Genomic DNA, 24,922 nt, shown 5'->3' on the forward strand with positions numbered 1-24,922 from the left:
AAAATAGTCTTGGTTCAGGGAACCCGACCGACCCTATTTTTTGCCCCCGACCCTAACGATTTTTTGGTCCATGGAAAAAAATCTGATGGCGAAAATGCTAAAATCTCGTAAAATTTCATTGAAAACAGCCACCATTTAAACCTGGATTGGTTTTCTATATTTTTCTCTTTGTTTCAATGAAAGTGTTCGCAATTTGAACAGTGAACAAAAACCGGTCTGCACCTGTATACGAGACATTGCTTGACCTTATTGTTATTGAAGTGCGCATGCTAGCTGGCCAATCAACATTGAGCTCGCTTACACATGAAATAACGTTGTTGAATGAAATGTAAAAATGGGTGGAGCTATGGAGTAATATTCGGTAATTCATGCGCAGACACTGTGCACTTTGAATACACAGTTAAAATTGTCGTCTGCAAACAAAATAGCGGCCGGTCGCAAATGTCGTATTATTCAGGGACCTATACAAACATAGTTTGTTTGTATAGGTCCCTGTATTATTAAAGATTAAAAATGAAAAGAAGCGTGACAATAATTTAATTATTTCCAAGCTGTCTATTGATCTGAATTTAAAAGTGATAATTAAATAATTAGTTCTATGTCGATGATGTTACAACTTTCTGTCAATTTCCGATCAAATGAAAAGATGATAATTAATTAATTTGTTTGTTTTACTCGCACACTATGCTAACTGACAGCAGCGTATTTTAATCAAATGAAAATGTGAAAAACACGCGCGGTTTAATTGTAATTAAAGTTTCGTATTTTTAACACATAGGAAGAGTCATTCATCTAGTCTACTATAAAAATGAAATTAACCACTTTGTCTCTACAGTCGCTAACATGGCGTCTTTAACCTTAAAACGTCGTTGGACGAAAAAGAGTCATAAAAAAATAAATTAAAACACAAAACACTAGAGCATTCCAAGAGTCATGGAAACTTGACAACAATTGGCTTCGCTTTGATAATGAATCAAAATCAATGTACTGTGACGCCCTTAGCCTGTACAAACCAATAGCAACATTCAAATTTATGTACACTGCTCACTTCCTGTGCGATGCGCTCAAACCCATTGCCATTTTATAAAAAAATGTACCAGAAGAAAGACTTGTGCTATTCTGAGGTTACCCTCCTTTTGACAGCCACTATTCAGACTCTTGAGCACCTGTCGGAGACTAGGTCAGGTCTCATGATGAAAAAAATTCTGAAGGTCACATCCCAAACACCAGAGACTGATAAAGATGGCTTGTTCACTTTTGAATATGAAGGTCACACTATTACAGACAGACAAACAAAAAATGGTTGGCTCAAAGAAATTTTGGGCCAGCGCTAGCCCTGAAGAAGTGCATAAAGAGCTAGGAATATTGAATAATATACAACGACTAAATACCACATGTGCAATGTTAATCATTTGGTCAGTGTTTAAACAATCATGGGTGCATTAACTGACCCTTTTTCCCCTGAAATCAGTCGACTGGTAAAAAAAAAAAAAAAAAAAAAAAAAGAAAAACCTACCTACCCTCCTACATTTTTCTGGCCATGTTCCCTGAACCAAGACTATTTTTTTATTTGGCCTTACTCTCTTATTATTACATTTGTACATGTTTGCACTATATCCATTGCTTATTTCATAATTTAGTATGTTTGACAAGATTAAATTAAAATAGAATTGAGATATAGTAATCATGAGACATCTATCTATAAAATAAAAAAAAATAAAAAAAAAAATAAAAAATTTTTTAGGGGGAATTTTTCCCCAAAAAGGGTGAAAAAAGTATACTTTTCAGGGGGGGGGGAATGCGGCCGAATTTCGGCCTTGGATTTGACAGATTGAGGGCCCTGGTGCCATGCCACATAGGATTCCCTACACATAACAAATATTTACACTGTTTGAAAGTGTAATGCATTTCATAAAATTGCAATTTAACTAATTTGAATAGAAATGAATCGAACTTTAATTAATGTTAACGCATATACATGGATACAAATACAATCAACTCCAGATTGCTGCACTTGTCTCGCAATTAGCCATCACTTAATTACTCATGGGTTTTGACTTTTGTCCCATGATCATTCTTATTCAAGCCATTTCCGTTGTAAAAGTGACTGCTTAAATCTTACTGTGATTTCATTAAAGTGACTTAAATAGACTTGAATGAATCTGCATCTTCAACCCTATTTTGACTTTTTTTAACAAAGGATCTCAAGGTTTACTATACACTTTACTTATTTTATAATCCAATGGTGTGGTTTATTAGTTCAGGTTACTTTACAAAACCGTTTTCACCAGTTTCATACTTTTTATTCCGTAACAACAAGCAAAATCGTATAATTGATATCCCCCGCCTTCTCATTATTTATATCTATTCACCTACGTGCACGAAATTTCAGGCTGAGATAAAGCCCTAAAAAGTTTATGAAACAGCCGGAGAAATGGACTGATTATAAAGGCGGACTGATACAAACGTATATCTCTCAGCCTTTGGCGGGGAATAATTATAATCCATTAAAACAAGCATAGCCCGTTTCCAGGGACAATTCTGTGAGACAGGTATGCATTTGCAGAAACAAGTATTGCTTTTAATAGTCAATGATTAACCACTTGATATATTTAACTCAGATTGTTGTTAATTAATTTAAATGAGCCGTGCTCTGTGAAAAGCGGGTTTAATGCATGTGCGTAAAGTGTTGTTCCATATTAGCCTGTGCAGAATTTTGCTGTAAGATACTCTCTGTAAACAACACATACCATAAAGAAAAGTTTCATCTCTCGATTAGCCTGTGCGGACTGCACAGGCTTATCTGGGTTACACTTTACGCACATGCATTAAAACCCCTTTTCACAGAGCAAGGTTCATTTAAGTAAATGTGAATAGTTTTATTCTGAGTAAAATTAAAAGTGAATTATTAAATAAAGCTATCACAATTTAATTTGAAAATATTTATAACAAGACTATTGCCAAGAAATACATGTCCCCTACCGGCTCCACCATTGTCAAAAATATTTGTTTTTTATTTGTTGCCATAGCAACCATAATTTTTGACGTATGAACAAAATGAAATGACGTGAATAATGCCCTTATTGCCATCTATCAGTGTTTCAAGTTTCATGAACAAATATTAAGAATATTCAAAGTTATCGCAGGATCCAGAAAAGTGTGACTAACTGACGGACTGACAGACTCACAGAGCGCAAACCATAAGTCCCCTGCGATGAAATCGTTAGGGGACAACAAGCAATGTGTTTGTGAAACACTATTTCCCCATATATTTGACCTTTGATCTTGAAGGATGACCTTAACCTTGACCTTTCACCTCTCAAAATGTGCAGCTCCATGAGATACACATGCATGCCAAATATCAAGTTGCTATCTTCTCAAGCAGTGGTTGAAGTGTGCGGTTAAGACTTGATATTAAAAACCAGTATTTAGAGGGCGAATATTAAATTACAAGAATTTAATGTGACCATACAAATTGTTCAATTAACTCATTTACATCGTATGTGCTTTAAACTTCGAAATGGCGTTATTAAGTCTGAGATAACATCACACACTTTATAATGTAGTACACTGACCACCCATTTATCCATACGCGTCCGTTCCAGTACAAAATTTTGGAATTAACAAATCTTCCGGATTATCGAACCAGTGCCGTTTTAAGAGTTAAATATTAACCTTATGACATAAACTTTATGTGTATGTACATTTACATACTTATTTTGCATCAAGAATGATATTTTCTTGTTACTGAACCATTTATTTAGTTAAACAATAAAATGTTTGTTAAACAATGTAAATACAAAAACGTGTAACCGAATTTTCGAACAATCATGTACATAAGCACACATGACGTAAAGATTTGTGAATGTTACAATCACACTGTTAAGCATTGATAGCGTAGTATTGAATCAATATTTTGTTGCTGTATACACTTTCCATGAGGACTGCGTGTATCTCGTGTGATACTGCCGCAGTGAAAGTACGTTGCCATGGGTGGAATGCGAGCTGTTAGCTGGTGGTGTCACAGAGTCACAAATCAAGGGTGTTGAAGGCAAATGACATTACAATATAAAACTGCTATACTGTTTTAATATCCTCATTTATAACCCGTCACATACACCAGAATATTGAAATAATTAAAATAGCAACACGTAACGTTTGATGCGTTTTAAATGGACTGCTTAAATAATCCTAGCACAACTTTTCACACACGATGACTGTCCGATTGTAATCAGTGTCTTAATTGGCCGCGTGTTCAGCTCATTCAAGACATTGTGTCATTTAATATGCATTGTGTAATGCCCACATCAGTTTTAGTTTTAAGTCGGAGTCGAACCATGTTTAGTCATGCTTATTAGCTATTACGCCTAAACACAATATTTCACGCCTCAGTGAAGGCGCTTTTGTTTAAACAACGGGATGGCGATAAAGCCTAAAACAACAATACTTCACGCCTCGGTGATTGCGCTTTTGTTTATACGGCAGGTGGGCGATTAAGCCCCCATGTTGGGAAGCATCCAGATTAAAGAGACATAATTACAGCTAAATACACAGATTGGTGTCGTGAAATCTACGTCCAGATCTGGAACGCAAGATTCCGGACTTAACTGGGCAAAAAACTGCATAAAAAATCCTTTCCCTTTGTCTTTCGTCCGCATCACGAGATTTCCGTACTATCAAGATCCGGATAAACGCGGGGTCTCTGTACTTATATTAATGCAAATGTGAAAAGTGAAAGTAAAAGCACAACAATGATAATATTTAACAAAATAGATTCATTAAACTGATTCTACAATACTCTTAATTAAGTGTTGCTTACAGTCCTTATCATATAAGAAAAACAATAATATTAAAGTAAAACTTATCAATGCTCCCCAATAATGCGCTAAGTTAATATATGGGGTTATTTTAAGAATAGGTTCCAGATAAAGGCAATATATGTGCAAATCAATGAGCCAGAACAATTAGTTATATCTGGATTGAGAACGAGAGCGCCGATGTCGATGAAAGCATAGTTGCAAGATACAGGGAAGTTGCTGAAGTAAATGTTTAGGTCAAAATATACTAAATAGTTTCCTTATATGTTTCGCTGTAAAAGTGACAACTTTGAGCGAAAATAAATACAACATTTTGCACATAGAGACCCCCATAACCATACCTTTTCTTGACGGGCATTCTTAGCTGAATCCATTTAAGCAATAAATAAGATATGTCATGTTCAAACCAAAAAAGAATGGGACTCAAATCAAAATCGACTGTTTTTGCGCCCTTTTTTCGGCCGTTTTCTTGTGGATTGTTACCTTTTGCAGTGCCATTTTTTACTTTATTCTCCAACTTTATCCTATTTCAGGGATTTAGTAGTGAAAACCTATGCTTACCCTATCAATATCTCCAAACGATAAAACCAGAACAACAGTCTAAAGTGTTAACATGCTTTTGAGGAAAATATGATGATTTGTTTAGAGAGTACAGCCCTTCATGACTCGATTATTTAGTATATTGTAACCTTAACGATTGCTGACATCAGGAGTCGCCCCCCTTGTTGTTGCTTCCAAAATGTTCTATTTTTAGAAACGGGAATTCAAAATAGTGACGTATGTTAATGGTTACAAAATGACATAACTATGAAAATAAATACGTAGAATTACATTATTTCACGCATACCATTATGCAACCATCCGTTTTCTTTTCCGACTTGATACATTTACAGCTTTCCATTTAATATTTTACAGACGCAACACTCGTCCAAAATTCGCGCGAATCCATTAAATCCGATGCCACATTTAAACCGTTAGCTCTACTCGTAACGTTAATTTCTTGCTCAAAGTAACTCATTTTAACTTCAATTAACACATCTCTATTACTTTCAAACTCTAATTCATCAAATCCATAGAAAGGCGGGTTAGAATCCATGTCATAAATCAGAAAACATTCATCGTACACCGCCATTTTTTACACATTTTCAAAGAATAAAAGTGCTTTATGCCCCACTTCCTGCTGAGAATATGTTTTAATTTCTATTTATAATTAACCGATGAAATGTTACATATCCTTAAACCAGGGCCTTATAAATTCAGCTATGTAAACATTTGACCTCTCACAGAACAGTAAACAAAGGAAATAGAAATTAGGTGTGAGGTCACTATCAACAAAAACAGAATTGTTTTACGAACAAAATTTGTTTAAGTTTCTTAGAAGGTTTTTTCACGTAAAACGGTCTTAGAAAAATTCACTTAAAACGGTGTCAGCAATATTCTTGGAAGAAAACGTTAGAAAAACGTTTCAAAAAAAAAAATTGTAAGAATTACCATATACTAAATTAAATAGATATTTCGTCTGATTTTTTATCAGGTAAGGCTTCATAATGGTCAACCGATCGATGTGGGTTTTCGAAATGTAGCTTATACCTTAAGCATAGGTGCGTTGCACCTATGCTAAAAATTGTAAAGGAAAAACCTGACAGGACACTGTGATCAGTTTCACCATATAGGGATCAAGTTTCAGAGATATTTGTGTAGAGTATAACTTCTTTTTAAAAAAACATTATGCACAAATTATACATATCAGAAATGTAAACAAGACCTGTCAGATGACAGCGGCTCGACTATTCTAGTGCTTGACAGTATAATGTAAGCCATCATGGAGAAATTGTTCATATTCAATAATTTATAATGGAAGATCTTTCAAAAATAAAAAAAAGAAAAAAAAACATTTTGGGGAGGGTAGGGGGGTTGAGGGGGGTATAATGTGGGGTGTGGTCATTTATTAGACAATCTTTCAAAAATAAAAAAAGGAAAAATAAATAATTTTTTTTTTTTTTGGGGGGGGGTAGGGGGATTGAGAGGGGGGTATAATGTGGGGTGGGGTCATTTATAAATCTTTCAAAAATAAAAATAGGAAAAAAAAATTGGGGAGGGGGGAGGTGGGGGAGCGGGGAGCAGGGATTCTGGGTTGAGGCGTGGGGTATTGTTTGGGTGGAATCCATTGTGGTATTCAGGTAAGTGTTGTTTTGTCAAAGTATTAATAAAATCTGATCATAAATAAAGAAGGTATGGCAATTAATTTAAGCAAAATGTTTAATTATCTAAGTATAAAAGGGGCCATAATTCTGTAAAAATGCTTGATACAGTTGTCTGGTCTTGTTTATAGGTTGGGGTCATGTTGGTAAACAAGTATGCACAATATGAAAGCAATATGTCAAGGGACATAGGAAGTATTTGGGGTAGTACGCAAACTTTAACATAGATTTATCGATAATATGCATATTCTAAGTATAAAAGGGGCAATAATTCTGTCAAAATGCTTGATTCAGTTGTCTGCTCTTGTTTATAGGTTGGGGTCATGTTGGTAAATAAGTATGCAAAATATGAAAGCAATATGTCAAGGGACAATGAAAATATTTGGGGAAGTACGCAAACTTTAACATTTGCAAGCAAACACTTACGCCGACGCCGGGTTGAGTAGGATAGCTCCACTATATATATTTCATATATAATAGTCGAGCTAAAAAACAATAACAATACAAAAAAGGGACACGCACAGAAATCAGCTTTACAAAACTAGTTATTGCTTTAAAATGTATTCCAATTCTAATTCAGTTTTCTATCACTGTTATAATATATTAAATCATATTAATAATATTTTAATAATCTATCAGATTAATTGAGTGTCGGTATTATTGGCTGATGTTTTAAGCAATCATATTTGTTAATATTATTTATTATAAATATATATGTATATTCAACATGTACAATTTAAAAAACTTGCATTTTCGGACCAGCTTAACTTTTCTTTTGGGAAGCAGTACTGTGTAGCAAGCATACAAGAGCCGGGAATCAGTACTGAGATGTAAGCTGGGAAGCAGTAATGAGTAGTAAGCATGAAAGAGACACATTGGAAAACCATGAGAATTTCAGGAATCAGTACTGAGTAGTAAGCATGAAAGAGCCACTATGGAAAACCATGAGAATTTCGGGAATCAGTACTGAGTAGTAAGCATGAAAGAGCAGAGAATCAGTACTGAATAGTAAGCATGAACGAACCACACTGGAAAACCATGAGAATATCGGGAATCAGTACCGAGTAGTAAGAATGAAAGAGCCACTATGGAAAACCATGAGATTTTCGGGAATCAGTACTGAGTAGTAAGCATGAACGAACCTTACTGGAAAACCATGAGAATATTGGGAATCAGTACCGAGTAGTAAGAATGAAAGAGCCACTATGGAAAACCATGAGATTTTCGGGAATCAGTACTGAGTAGTAAGCATGAAAGAGCAGAGAATCAGTACTGAGTAGTAAGCATGAACGAACCACACTGGAAAACCATGAGAATATCGGGAATCAGAACAGAGTAGTAAGAATGAACAAGCCACAATGGAAAACCATGAGAATATCGGGAATCAGTACTGAGTAGTAAGCTTGAAAGAGCCGGGAATCAGAACTGAGTAGTAAACATGAAAGAGCCAGGAAATAGTACTGAGTAGTGAGCAGGGAATCAGTACTGAGTAGTAAGCAGGGAATCAGTACTGAGTACTAAGCTTGAAAGAGCCGGGAATCAGTACTGAGTAGTAAGCATGAAAGAGCCGGGAATCACTACTGAGTAGTAAGCAGAAAAGAGCCACAATGAAAAACCATGAGAATATTGGTATGACATGGTTGAAGACAAGATCCTCAAGGGGTAAATTGGGTAAACATGTTACTTCAAGAATGCTCTTTTTTTCCTTTTTCATTTGACGTAGCGATCTAGTTTTTGGACCTAGTTTTGTAATAGACATATTTTTTATTAAGACCAATGTTCTGACAAAGTTTCCTGAATATTTGAAATAAATATAATCTCTAGTGTGTGAACAGTGTAATTTTTGATAACGGACAATGCATGTTTAACAATGGGAATAAATGTCATCACAAAATCACTACGTAAACACATCGTGCTAATGTTAGCTAAGAAGAAAACAAGCTGTATTAGAATTGACAGAGCACTGTGAACAGGCTTTATATTCAACAAGTTTGTAAATAGGCTGGGGTCCTTTATGTGTTGCAAGGCGTTTGACTGAAACTGGTTAATGGAATCTATTTTTTTCTGCTTACATTAACTAAAAACTTTACTATAAAAGTGTTTTACCATAATAATACAATAATGTACAAATTGAATCTTCTGAAAACAAAGTTGTTGACCTGACTGGGGTTTTCAATCGATAAAGCAAAATACTTTTTCTAGTGCATACTTACAATGAGGGTATTGTTCTAGTCTGTATATGCTTCCGACATCACTTAGTTAGGATTGAACACTTCTCACTATCAACAGACCAGCTGTCAATAATCTTCCTTGTTAAGAAGAACACTAATGGTTTTCAAGCAGCAGTTTAAGTGTTCTGGCATGACTAATTAATTAAAATCTTCCTTTTGCGTATGTAGAGAGTATGTGTGTATGTAGAGAGTGAATATTAAATTCTTACAATGGTAATGTTATCATAGCCAATTCAACTAAAAGCTTCTATATATTTGACAAGTTCAGTGTTTTAAACTTCAAATTGTTATTGATAAGTCAAATTGTTAACTTCATAATGTAGTATTCCTGTTTTATGCTAAGTTCCTATTGATGAATATATTAAAATATATTTATAATAAATGTAATTTCCATGTCAGTCAGCAATTTAGAATTTTATCAAATAATATATTACGTTAAAAAGTACTACATGTTGTGTGTAGATGATTGCTTCCGAATGTAGTAACCCTTTACCACTTTGATGCACATTTTGACTCATTTGAAGTCCCTTAGAAAGTTTAATTTAATACAATACCTTTCTTACTAGTTTTAAGCTTAAAGGCTTCATTTCCAACCATGAGCCACTGATGAGCAGCAAACAGCATAAAACCTGAAGAGCATGCGAGTTACTCGTAAGATGTTCTGGTTTTATGATGGTTGCAAAAGCCATTTTCACTTTGCTTCTTCTGGGGAAAGGGTTAGCCAAGAACATTACAAATACATAACCAATCGGAATTATAATTACAGAACAAGTTCATTGTTTGATTATTATACCAGAAAAATAATTGATATAGTATACTATCAATATTATAATGGTGTCAGCACATTTTAAATATATTACGTCAATAAATGGTATATAAAACTGTATCCACAAGGGCTCTTTTATTTCAAGTGGCATGATATTTAGACACTTGATTTAGGTTTATACAAGATATGTGTTTGTCAGAAACACAATGTCTTGATTTGCACCGCTTTGAATCTATATATTTAGTTTAAACCTATTTATTTTAGCTCGATTGCATCGAAAGCCCTTGGCTTATATAAACGCTCTCGAGTCCGTTTCCTGGGCCTAGAACCAGAACTTAGTGTCTTTTGGTGAGATCTAAAGAAAGCTCCCATGTTGGGGATCGAACCCGTGACCTCCCGGTCACTAGGCCGACACCATATCCATTACACCTCAGCGACCTATTAAGTGACAAGCCCGTTTAGAACATAGCATGTATCATTAATCTATATATTTGACCTTTGACCTTCAAGGATGACCTTGACCTTTCACCGATCAAAATGTGCAGCTCCATGAGATACATATGCATGCCAAATATTAAGTTGCTATCTTCAATATTGCAAAAGTATTCATAAAATGAGCCATTTTGGCCCATATATTTGACCTCTGACCTTGAAGGATGACCTTGACCTTTCACCACTCAAAATGTGCAGCTCCATGAGATACACATGCATGCCAAATATCAAGTTGCTATCTTAAATATTGAAAAGTTATTGCAAATGTTAAAGTTGGAGCAAACAAACAAACACTGTACAAACAAACCAACAGACAGGGCAAAAACAATATGTCCCCCACTATAGTGGTGGGGGACATTAAAATATATTATCAAGATCTCTAATGTACGTTGCCATAGAGGTGACATTTACTCCTCTTTTGTTTTAAATGCAATCCTCTTTTTCTATCTTGTTCCCACGACATAATAACTCGATGAAACGAGTTAGCTATGTCGTAGGAATGACTTACTGAGTCGAGAAAACGCAAGAAATAAAGAGGGATGCAAAACTAAATGCATGAGTGATGCAATGAAAAAAGAGCAGTGCAATAAATAAAGGAGGATTGCATAATACAATATACTGCACTTCTCTTTTATTTAGTTTTGCACTCCTCTGTTTTCTATCTCCATTTTTTCCCTATACTAAGTAAGCCGTTCTCACGACATAGCTAACTTGTAACATTCCCACGAAAAATAAGTCGATCCCTTCCATCGGTTAGCTGACAAGCAAATAACCACATTAGTTAAAACTTTTTTTAGCGGACCAAAATACAAGATGCAAGGAATATACTAAAGCAAAGAATATTTAACAGTCATTTTGTTATACAAATTGTGTGAACCTCTTTTTGTGACCAGCTTATACAACTGCATTCAAATTTAAACCGCTGTTGTAGAGAATCACTATGCATTTACAACATTAGACATAAATTTACAAAACCTAAGTGACAAGCCCGTTTAGAATATAGCATTGTATAAGTAGCTTTTGGTCTATCTAAGTGTTTAAAAGGATGTGGTCCATGGAGTGCAGAATGTAATCTAGACTCCCGGATCGTAACTATCATTAAGGATGTTAGTAAACATACAAAATAGTAAACCTATTAGCTTTGCATGTTGAGGGCGCTAATGGTGCAGGCTTTTTCCGCTCCATTTTGGGAATACGCCACTGGAATTTTGGGAATTTTGCGTCATGAAAACTCCCATTTTACGAAAAAAATAATTCGCAAAATTGGCTCAATTGGGGAAAAATTATCGCATGTAAATAGTGTTTCTTATATTTCAAAGAAGCCGTTAACTGGTAAATAACGACTATTTTGATAACTTATTATTAAAATTTTACAAAGTATTATGAACATGTGAGATAAGTGCAGGTTTTTTAATCTGAATTTGGGGAAAAGGCCTGGTCTTTTTTGAGTGGAAAAAAATCGTGCAAAGTGCCGGATTTTGATGAAAATAAGGAAAGTCTTAAATAATCATTAACATATTTTACATTTTTTAAAACAAATTCAAGGCAACAGATAATTTAATTATGCAACACTTTCTATTTTCTACACCGGACTTGGTTAACTTGTATATTTTAAGGTAAAAAAAAAAAAAATTTGTTTTTTGTTTTTTTTTGAATTCGGAATCTTTTTTTTCAATTGGAAAAAAAACAACCGTATTTGCATTGGGAATGGGGCCAAATTTCGGACCTGTGGCGTAGGGCGGAAAAAGCCTGTGGTGCATAGTATGTTAATATTTATAAAATCTACATAAACCATGTGACCCTTAAAGGGGCCTTTTCACAGATTTTGGCATTTTTTTAACTTATTCATTAAATGCTTTATATTGATAAATGTAAACATTGGATCGTAAAAGCTCCAGTAAAAAATCAAGAATAAAATTAAAAAAAGGAAAAGAACATTGCCCGGAACAGGTTTCGAACCAGTGACCCCTGGAGTCCTGCCAGAGTCCTGAAGTAAAAACGCTCTAGCCTACTGAGCTATTCCGCCGAGTACACATATTTGACGTATTTTATACCTTATATAAGCAATCTTCGTAGTTTCACAAAATTTAACGACAAAAACAGAACTCTCCAAATTATTCAATCGTTTCGCGTTGCAACGCTTTATAATTTTTAGGTTTTAAAAACGTCAAAAGATGCATATAATGGCTATATTAGACCATGGTTAATGTTCAGTATTACTGTTTCCTCACAATTATCATAACTAAAACGAAAATTTGCCAATCTGAAACAACTTTTTTCAATTTTGTCAATTTACCAAAGCGTGAAAAGATCCCTTTAACCATTCAGACCAAGTTTCATTTGACTAAAACAAAATATAGCATTTATAGTGTCTATAAGTTTTTCTAAGCATTTAAATGGTAACCTAAGTTTTTAATACACTTCACTTAGAATTGACCGTTGTTGTGATATTGTGATGATACAAATTCGGACCGAATTTCATCGACATTGAATCATAAGGGTAGCTTCTACAGTTTCAACACTGTTTGCGTAACCTTTAATTGTTGAATTTCTAAAATTAGCATTTTTTTGCATAGAAATAGTACAATATTATCATACTTTCTTTGGCTGGGCACTTTTGCGTTCAAAAAATAAAACCATATATCATATGAGCAACATTATTCTGACAGGTTAACTGTATCGTCAATGATCCATAGTCAATACTTTTGACAAACACTAAAATGTTGTCTATGTTATGTCTATTGTTTGGTTTGACACATTAGTAATACATTGAATTTAGTTATCTTGTGAAAAATGCGAGCCAAATATTGTTTCCAAGTTTAAACCCTTTGTCAATAACTATTGTTCCATGTCACATGCCTGCAGGATTCCCTACAAATCATAAATACTTACAATGTCTGAAATGTTAATGCATTTCATGAAAATGCAATTTAATCAATTTGAAAAGAAATGATTCATACAATCAGGGCTTTCCTTAGACCTCAAATCTCAAGAGTCAAGGACTCTTGGGACCATAATTTCAAGAGTCAAAATCAAACTTCTAAGAGTCCTAATAATAACGCAGGAGTCAGTGATTTTTTGTACTTTAAGCAAATTACTGAGATATAATATATAAAAAGCAACAAATTAAAAGATACATGTATGTTTACATTTATTTCTTACATTTTACTGCCACTACAACACTATGCATTTAAACACAATATTTCAATGATTAATGAATACAAAACATGTATTCTAATACAACATTAACTTCATGTATACAGCAGAGTAATATGTCATATGTTCTAAACAACATCTCAAAGAGTAATATGTCATATCATGTCTTACACAACATCTCAAAGAGCAATATGTCATATGTCCTACACAACATCTCAAAGTTTACATACAAAATATGTATTCTCATACAACATTTACTTCATGTATACAGCAAAACAATATGTCATATGTTCTACAAACCAACAATCATTTGAGCAAATAAATAAATCATTCATGCATTTAAAGAGTGATCTCATTTGGGTGCCCAAGTAAATTTTCTTTCCTTTTTTGACTTAGTGTCGCTCACATCTTCTTTCGCACGTTTGGGGGTGTTAGGAGCACTGTCATTAAGATCTAAAGTACCCTTTGTTGTTGGCGTCTTACACACACTTTCAGAGTTACTACCGATTCCGAATTCGAAAAGGTTTCTCTGCGACATTTTCCGAATGCACAAGCACAATTACACTTTGCACAATTACACTTTATCCAATAACTTTGTTTGACCGTTTCCCGTGGCTATTAAATTAAGAATGAAATACAAAATGTAAAAAAACACATTTCCGGGAGCTCGGGTCAAAGGAAAGCCCTGATACAATATTTACACATATAAATGGATATTAATACAAAATCAACTCCAGATTGCTGCACTTGTCTCGCTATCGATCATCACTACATTACTCATGTGTTTTCACTTTCGTCACATGATCGTTCTTATTCAAGATATTTCCGTTGTAAAAGTGCATGCTTTAATCGTACTGTGATTTCTTTAAAGTGAATCTAGACTGACTTTTTTTAAAAAAGGATCTCAATTTTTACTATACAATTTACGTATGGTCTAATGCAATGGTGAAGTTTATAAGCCGAGATTATGTTACAACACTGGTTTCACGAGTTTCATACTTTAAATTCCATAACAGCAAGCTAATTTGTTGAATTCATATCCCCCACCTTCTCCTCATGTATGTCTATACACCTATACAGTTTGATGTTGAAAACGTATATAGTGTCTGAGATATAGCCCTAACAAGATAGTGACTGAGACAGACAGATTGACAGACTGGTAAAATGCCAAAAATATATCCCTCCGCCTTTGGCATTTAAACAAGCATAGCCTGTTACCTGAGTAGGAAAAACAATTTGCAAAATCAAAGATACAAACAAAAAACAGCAACACATACAATACTTATCAATATAAAATGTCTGTTTTTGTAAAATATTGTGGATATATTCTATTTGTAAAATGCTTGCATCAACATTGTGAGATGGCTGACCAAGACCATGACACCCAAAGAAGGAAACAAGCCCTACAACATTTATATGGTTTGATTGCAGAATAAGCTCATGGTTTAGTGCAGTATATAACCACATGATGTATCGCAAAACACCCTTTAATTTCATTCTCTGTCTACAAAAAATAGGTCGCGGGTGGTTGTACAATGATAACTAATTAAAGAAAATGTAAAAAAGATAATGTAAATTGCAATGGAGTTTTAAACTTGTTAAAATTCACTTATGACTACAATTTGAACCAAAACCTTTGCTCAAGACATTTTTATAAGGGAAAAGGGGAATTATTGCTTGTATCAAGGTATGGAAACCATTGACATAAATGATACAAAAATTGTATGCAGTAATATGCAAGTACTATACTCTCATACATGTAGATGGTCTAGGAGAAACATAGCACATTGATATAGTCTATGTTAAAATAAAAATGTCCTTCATTTACAAATAATTTGCAAAGTTTATTGTGGAGCTCGTTAAAAATTGTATAATAAGAGTACGAATTGAATCTTCTAAAAACAAACCTCTTTAAACAATACTGAGTAATACTAAAAATACTTTTCCAAGTAAGTAGTCACAATGAAAGCATTGTTTAGTTGAGTGTGTCATTCAGTTTCAGCTTAAAATGTGTCATTATGAATAGACTTGCCAGCCTAAAATCTTCCTTGTTACGGAGAACACTGATTGTAATTAACTAGTGGTTGAAGTGTCCATTCTTGACTATTGAACCACTAAAGAACAAATTGTACCATAAATCCTCCTCCAGACTGAATGTTTAAATATCAAAAGTGCTTTTTAAAAGAGGCAATAACAAAATTTCAAACTAAAAGTGTTTTTTTTTTATAGATTGAACAATATCAAGCATAAATATCGTAAAAGAAAAGTTGGATTTCAGACTGAAATCTGCAAACAAAACTAGAGCTTTGTCACAGATGTGACGTATACCCTCATGTGCCGCATTGACACAGACTATTTTGCATGCTTGCTTCACAAAACAAGAGAATCTTATTTATGGCAATTTGGAACAATTATTATGCCATTATCATTTAAAGCCATTTTGACCTTGGAACTCTTGAATTCTCTCACATGACACTCCTTCCAATGACTGTGAACAAAATTAATGTACAGTACAGCCAACGCGGCACAAACATAATCTGCGGCTACGCCACGGCGAGATTTTAAGTATGTGGCGGCCGAATCGTGTGCTCACGCGGCGTATCGCCGTGGCACTCGGCATCGATCCGCGCAACGGCGCCGAGTCTGTATTAACTTCGCGTACTTTCGCAGAGTAAATCCGCCGCATACGTACGCGGTGGATCGAGTGCAAAGATATCCACCTACATGTACATACATGTATGTGTAGCGTAGAAACCAAGATTTACGCTGGTTTCATAATTATTATTTTCACGTTATAATAGGCGATATGACACGTAATGCGCTTTAACAAATTATCGTTGAATTAATTACGCGCAACTGTTAAGGTTCCGTTCGATTATCAAATTATAATTATTAATTTTGTTATCTGAAACACACTTCCGAATTTTAATGCTAACCCGACCTTTGGCAAATTCTAGCGTCAAATAAACAGTGCTTAAATATCCTTTGTTTCATAAAAAGCGCGCCAAAATTATGCAGACATGTAAAACGTCGTTTGGAAAGTGTGGGTGTATTTTGTGTTGTATAAATATATGATCATCACGTCAGGCGTAAATCGCGTTTTCAGTGAAAAAAAAAACGCCCCGATTAGACGTTATTTCATCATCTCTTTAAATAGTAACAAATGCCAAAATGTATATGCGATATTAACTGTATAATATGAACAAAATAAAACGTGTTTATATACGCATATTCAAACAATAGTTATAAGCTGATAATTAACAAAACAACAAATACGTCTTCATTGTCTTGATTATTGATGTGGCTTCAAACTGCTAATTTTCTCAACTTAAATATAATAGCAAAATCAACATGCAATGAATTTATAAATCCACCATATGCTGGAGCCTTGACCACTAGTATGTGCCAAAACATAATTACGTGACCTTGTTTATGTGTGAAATACATACACTACGGGCGGGAAACAAACTTAATTGGCCAGACACATTACTTATGCTTACATGTATATGCTAATACAATCCGCGCACAATACATTTATTATGATTTTAATTATTATTATAATTGTTGTTTCAAAATTTGTCAACACCATAATTTAAAAAAGATTTTTTATTTCATGATGCGCATCGACTCGGCATCATGTCGCGGATCACGGCATGCCTCGGCGGACAGATGCGAAGCTTCGTGGCGAAATGCGACTTGCCGCCGCATACTGACGCGGCTTCAACGACTGACGGGGTATCGACTCGATTTGCCTTGCCGCCGCTGATCGCGAAAATATGTTTGTTCCGCGTTGGCTGTACTGTACAGATTCATCTTAAAATCTTAAATAAACCACATAGTAAATGGCCCGGACAAGCTCATTTATGGCCATTTTTTACCTTTGAACTCAAAGTGTGACCTTGACCTTGGAGATATCGACATACTTCTTTCGCCCGACACACTGTCGAATGATGGTGAACAAATGTGCCGAATGATTTTAAAATCTCACAATTAACGACATAGTTATGACCAGGACAAGCTTATTTATGGCCATTGTTGACCTTTGAACTCAAAGTGTGACCTTGACCTTTAAGATATTGACGTAATTCTTTTCTTGCGACACACCTTCCATAATGATGGTGAACAAATGTGGCAAATGATTTTTAAATCTCACAATGAACGACATAGTTATGGCCCAGACAAGCTCGTTTTTGGCCATTTTTGACCTTTGAACTCCAAGTGTGACCTTGACCTTTGAGATATCGACGTAATTCTTTCACACGACACACTGTCCAATGATGGTGAACAAATGTATTGAATTATTTTAAAATCTCACAATGAACGACATAGTTATGGCCTGGACAAGCTCATGTATGACCTTTTTTGACCTTTGAGCTCAAAGTGTGACCTTGGAGATATTGACGTAATTCTTTTGCACGACACACCGTCTGTTGATGGTGAGTAAATGTGCCAAATGATTTTAAAATCTCACCATGAACGACATAGTTATTGCCTTGACAAGCTCATTTAAGGTCATTTTTTATCTTTGAACTCAAAGTGTGACCTTGACCTTGGAGATATCGACATAATTCTTTCGCGCGACACACTGTCCAATCATGGTAATCAAATTTGCCAAATAATTTAAAAATCTCACAATAAATGATAAAGTTATTGCCCGGAATAGCATTTGACCTTTGAACTCCAGGTGTGACCTTGACCTTGAAGATATTTACGTACTTTTTTCACACGACACACCGTCCCATGATTGTGAACAAATGTACCAAGTAATTTTTAAAACTAACGATAAATATCAAAGTTTTGGTCCAGTTAAACTTTCTGTTTAAAACACACTAAGTGACCCCGCGACCTAGTTATTGACCCTGCATGACCCATATTCAAACATGACCTTGACACCATCTACATACAAATTGTGACCAAGTTTGGTGAAGATCGGATGAAGTTTCGGGACAGACCAACAGAGCGACAGACCGACTGACCAAAAGTCTGACAAAGTGACTCCTATATAGCTCCCATTACCAATGTTTATGGGGGTATAATAAAAAATTCTTACACAAAAAAAGAGAACAAATGTTAATATGTATGTACCGCTTTCAGTCCATTTCATACAGAACTAGATATGTCACAGACACTCATCCCACATGGACACAGTCAAATTTAATATCATATAAATTATAACCAAAAAATCTTCTTAATATACTTAATACTTGAGCAAAATACTATAAAGTGTCATAATTTTATGAAGCACACATATATATCTCTCAACACATGAAGTTGAACAATGACAGACATAATTTTGCAATAATTGATTGCACAAAAAATGTCTCCCTTAAAGATCACAAATTATTATCTTTCTTTGGCTGTTGAGTGTAATTTGCCAGCATTTAAAGAAAAGTTGAATTAAAAAACACAATTATGTTTTTAAATTAATATATTATTCTAAAGAAACTAGGAATGCGTCACAGACACTGATGCCCCTATGGTACATGTTTGAACACACAGATCGACTATTATATTTTACAAATGGCAAAAAACACAAAGGGCCATAACTCAGCACAAATTGGCGGCTGTCAAAATTCCGTTCTTTACTGATGTAATAAAACTATGGAAAATAGGGAAAGATTCACACAGAAGTAAAAGGGGAAATAATACAACACATTTTTGAGAATATATATTCTTTAGTGGAAAAAAGACAAAAAGCCATAATTTTGACAACACTCCACACAACAAAATTCCTTTCTTGAAAAACATTTAAACATTAGGCTTGAAATAAATGTTGTGAATTTCATGCTTACAAATACTTTATAACTTATAATAAAAGTGTTACAATATAAAAGTTTATAAGGTTGAACTTATAGAGCTGGATTTGGAGATAATTAAAATGTTATCCTTATAATGAAAAAACTGTTTTGAAAATTTTCAATTGGGAATTTGTAGGTCCAATTTGTGAAAACTATATACTTCTTTCAATATTGAATGGGCCCCATTCCATACCCAAATTTGAACAAAAAACCACTGATACCACAGCAGGACAAATAGGATTGGTTAATTGTCTTTTCTTCCCCTGATGTTTGCACCATATAAACTGTATATTTATTAGGCAAACAATACACATACTTTATTTTATATGAACACTATCATTATAAATAAACTGTTCTCTGAAATACCACCCCATATTTACATCAGTGAAATACTGCCACATATTTACATCAGTGAAATGCCACCCCATATTTACATCAGTGAAATACCACCCCCAATTTACATCAGTGAATTATCACCCCATATTTACATTAGTGAACTACCACCCTGTATTTTCATCAGTGAGATACCACCCCATATTTAAATCAGTGAAATACCACCCCATATTTACATCAGTGAAATACCACCCCATATTTACATCAGTGAAATACCACCCCATATTTTCATTGGTGAAATGCCACCCCGTATTTACATCAGTGAAATGCCACCCCATATTTACATCAGTGAAATACTACCCCATATTAACATTAGTGAAATGCCACCCCATATTTACATCAGTGAGATAGCACCCCATATTTACATCAGTCAAATACCACCCCATATTTACATTAGTGAAATGCCACCCCATTTTTACATTAGTGAAATACCACCCCATATTTACATTAGTGAAATACCACCCCATATTTACATAAGTGAAATGCCACCCCATATTTACATTAGTGAAATGCCACCCCATATTTACATTAGTGAAATACCACCCCATATTTACATTAGTGAAATGCCACCTCATATCTACATCAGTGAAATACCACCCCATATTTACATTAGTGAAGTGCCACCCCATATTTACATTAGTGAAATGCCACCCCATATTTACATTAGTGAAATGCCACCCCATATTTACATTAGTGAAATGCCACCTCATATCTACATCAGTGAAATACCACCCAATATTTACATAAGTGAAATGCCACCCCATATTTACATTAGTGAAAATGCCACCCCATATTTACATTAGTGAAATTCCACCCCATATTTACATTAGTGAAATGTCTATATACTTCCATATTTCAATTACTTAAATACTCTAAATATTCATAGCTACGCAAACAATCATCCATAACTCTAATTATGGACTAACATCCTGGGTCTTGCATATATCTTCAAATGTTTGCGTAAAATCTACTAATGTTGACATGGAAGGCAGATGCAAAAATCATGAACATGCAAAAAACATGAAAATGTGCGCTATTCTATCTGCCATCAATTTTCTTGCTGCATACAATTATGGTCAGAAATCAAGGTCAAAATCTTTGGAAGACAGCTACAGTAAAACAAGAGGGTCATCACACCTCCCTGTTGACTCTGAGTACTTAGAGAGTGGATGGCTGGGAATAACACTTAATTAAGGGTGCATCTGTTTACTATATTAGTGGCTCTTGACTTACTATATAGAAAAACGTGTACAATGTAATTTAGCACAAATCTTTCCCCACCACTGCCCTGTCATGATAAAGAAACATAATTATGTATATTGCATGGGCACCTATTATTCACATTTCCATGTGAGCTGGAAGGGTGATGGTAGTGAAGCAGGACTTTGAAAAAAAACATGCTGAGACAGCATACTTTGAAAACAAAACAGCTTATAAGATACGATGTATTGATCAGTATTGTAAAGTCCGTATTTGGTCAATAGCCTTTAATAAAATACACAATTTTGGAGGTGAACTCGATAAAACGCTCTGCGTTAAGCCACATTCGCTAATTCCCGCGGCGTGTATTACTTTAGCCTAGTCGGTAAATGCAGACAATTTCCGTTCTTATCAGTGATCGCCGCGCAACGCCGCGTTAGCAGTGTGCTACTGGGCATGCCAAAAAATAAAAACATTGTTATAACAAGGGCTGTTTGTAAAACATGCATGCCCCCCATATGGGCTCTCCGTTGTAGTGACAGCCATTGTGTGAATATGTTTTTTGTCACTGTGACCTTGACCTTTGACCTAGTGACCTGAAAATCTATAGGGGTCATCTGCCAGTCATGATCAATGTACCTATGAAGTTTCATGATCCTAGCCATAAGCGTTCTCGAGTGATCATCCAGAAACCATTTTACTATTTCGGAAGTGACCTGAAAATCAATAGGGGTCATCTGCGAGTCATGATCAATGAACCTGTGAAGTTTTATGATCGTAGCCATTAGTGTTCTTGAGTTACAGACCTGTTTACCCTACCGATGGCTTCTCAGTAGTATGGAGGGCATCTCTCAGTAGTTTTGGGCTGTTGTCAGTAGTTTTAAACTTTTCAATCATTTTGAGCATTAAAACACCATGACTGGGTCACATATCAGTTTAACGGTACATAAAGCATTAGATGAATCTAGTTACTAATAATTAAGTCCTTGTTTTGCTTTGATTTTTTACAGCTTGTGCCATTTGGTTTGGGAAAATTAGCGCGATAAACCACGAAATTGGAAAAAATAGTGCGATAAACCATGAAATTGGGAGACATTCAGCATTATACATATGATTATAAGTAACAGAATTAAAATTGTTTTTAAGTGCATGTTTGACAGCATTTTTTATTATCAAGTGCTGCTTCAATGTCTTCTTACAATAAAGACAATATTTAGTTAATATTCATCCACATGCATATTAAACTTACAATAATCTATAGATTCGTAAATACACTATTTGAGCATAAGCTCTTAAAGAATAGCTATTAATTTAATTCAGTATTTTTTTAATTAAATATCATTAGCAGAAAACAAACAAATATTGACAAACATCCTTTAGTGTTCTTGTTGTGTTAATGATATATTAAATGGAGTAAAAATAATATATTTTATTTGTTTACCCAAAGACCTATTGAATCTATAGGTCTTTGGTAACCTTTCAAAATTTTGCACTTGACAACCTCAGTTCAATGCTATTTCATTAAAATGTACAGCGTAACAAATATAATAAAGCAGAATACGCAGATGAATATGATTATACACAGATCCACTAACATTTAAATCAAATCATGTTTGTTTCTTTCCATTTTCGAATGATACTCATCTTATTATAATAATTGCTTTAACTTTGTGAGTAGACAATTTTCAAACACTCGTTTCCGTGACGCACGTTCACTGTGCAGATTTCTGATTAAAAAAAATCAAATCTCAAACGTAGGTCTAGTATGTTGCGTTAATTGACACACGCATTACATTTTATCTCCTGCATATCCCCCAAAGAGCCCCTCACGAGAGATGACGCAGCCACCGCAGCAAGGAATAGCAGAACGAGGCTTATCAGCAGCTTGGAAAGCAGCAAAAATCAATAAGAAATTAAATCTGATTAATCTTAAGCGTACAGGATATCTAGTGCAAGGAAATTAACTGGTAATTATTATAATATTCTTACTTGTATGTTTAATGACATCCTTTTCAGATCATGTTAGTAGTTATCCATGTCTTCCGCAAAATAGCGTAAGACATGTAAAAGTCCATTCCGGACACTGGTCATTGTTGGGAACAATGCCAGATTTCAATGTAAGTAATCCGTTATTCCTTGATTATATTATTGAAAAAATCACATGTGTTAAATTTCTTTCCATATGGTCATGTCGTTCTCAGTATACTGAGTTTCTCATTCACAGAAAATCTGTGCTCGCCAAAGGCAATAAAAACGACTGACCTAACCAACAATGGCGTCGCCATTATTTATTGTTCGTGATAACGCAAAATGCAAATCACAACATTGTTCAATTTCAACGTCTTAACTGAATATGCAATATACGTGCCAACAGTAATTTCTTTACATTCAGTTTCATATCGTACATTTGCCAAAATCGGCAGTATTAACGGACAATTTCATCAACAAAATGTTGTGTCCGCCATTCATACAATCACATCGTGACCCGTTATTAAAGAGTAGTAAGTGTTTTACTTACGCTCAACGCGACACAGGAAAATTATCGAGTTACTTCCCGTTCGATCAATACGTATTTTACATATGCTCGATAATTCTAAATTTAGAACAGGCACTTGCGTCATCCAAATGCGCAGTCGGGAACTTATAAGCTATTTATAGTTTCGGCTACATATTGATCTAAAATCAATAACAAGATTCTAAGACCTGGTCACTGTTATGGCACTTATAATACTGCATTTACGAAATACACACACTTATTGTTGAAAATCAACAATTGCAAAATGCAAGGCCATAAGAACCATTCTTATTATTTACTTTAGACTGATGCGATGGAGAACGGAAACCCTCCAGGTGCCCCAGAGCAAAAGGGCGAGTCCACTTCAAAGTCGCGGGGTGATGCCATATTGGCCGAACTGGAAGCAAATATGGGCAAATTCGCGTCAATTGCTACCAGTGTCAAGGACATGTCGGCGAGCATTGCAAGCTTAAGAACGGATATCAATGAATTGAAGCGGAAAAGAACGCCAGAACAAGATTCTGATGACCAAGGACCTTCCTCAAAAAAGGATCAATCCGACGAACCAGAAGAAATGGACTCGTCCGATGACGATGACGAATTTGACGATGAATTGGAAGAATTCCTGTCAAATAAAAAACCAGAAGCTGAAGAAGACGATTTCTGGCAAGACTTAAATGACTTCGTAGCTGAAAATGAAGACGTTGGCGAAGAAGTATCAGAAAAAATTGCGTCCATATCGCAGAAAGCGCTTCAATGTAATGCAGATGAAAAGAAAATCAAAGAAATCAAAGAACGAAACAAATGACCGAAAAACATACCAAACCTCAAAATTCCCCAAGTTGATGAATTTCTATGGCGACAACTACGTGCATCAACTAGAAACAATGACTTCATTTTGCAAAAAATGCACAACACTTTGGCTTCGACGGCTGTACCCATCATCAAGGCCCTGGATCATCTGCAGACATCAAACGACAATAAGCTGAAGGCATACCTTTCCGATGCATTCAAGTTGATAACGAATGGCATATCCAAGAACGTGGAGGTCAGACGAGAAAAGATAAAAAGAGAAATGGCCCCAAAATACAAACACTTGGCCAAATTGGAAAAATCAGCAGACAAACTGTTTGGGGATAAACTGTCAGACAACATCAAGGCCGTTGACAACACGAAGATTGTCGTGGCACAGCCACAAACATCCAACATGCGGCCGACAGTAGGTCAAAACTTCCGGCAAAAGGGAAAAAAGGGTTTTTTAGGCCAGAGGAACCGGTGGGAACACAACAATCCCACCGGCTACTACCCCCAGAGCCAGAAGAAGCCGATGAGGAAGTATTTTCCAGGCAAAAA

General features: G+C 35.0%; 1 protein-coding gene across 1 annotated transcript; it reads left to right on the forward strand.

Annotated features, from left to right (window-relative positions):
• The first annotated feature begins 22,877 nt into the window (after nt 1-22,877).
• On the forward strand, nt 22,878-24,377 carry LOC127869736 (uncharacterized). Its single transcript, XM_052412394.1, has 2 exons — nt 22,878-23,021; nt 23,874-24,377. Exon 2 carries the CDS (start codon nt 23,883-23,885, stop codon nt 24,375-24,377), a length of 495 nt encoding a protein of 164 aa, XP_052268354.1. The 5' UTR covers nt 22,878-23,021; nt 23,874-23,882.
• Nucleotides 24,378-24,922: the final 545 nt, after the last annotated feature.

Source organism: Dreissena polymorpha, chromosome 2 (assembly GCF_020536995.1).
Source record: "Dreissena polymorpha isolate Duluth1 chromosome 2, UMN_Dpol_1.0, whole genome shotgun sequence".
Classification (NCBI taxonomy): domain Eukaryota; kingdom Metazoa; phylum Mollusca; class Bivalvia; order Myida; family Dreissenidae; genus Dreissena; species Dreissena polymorpha.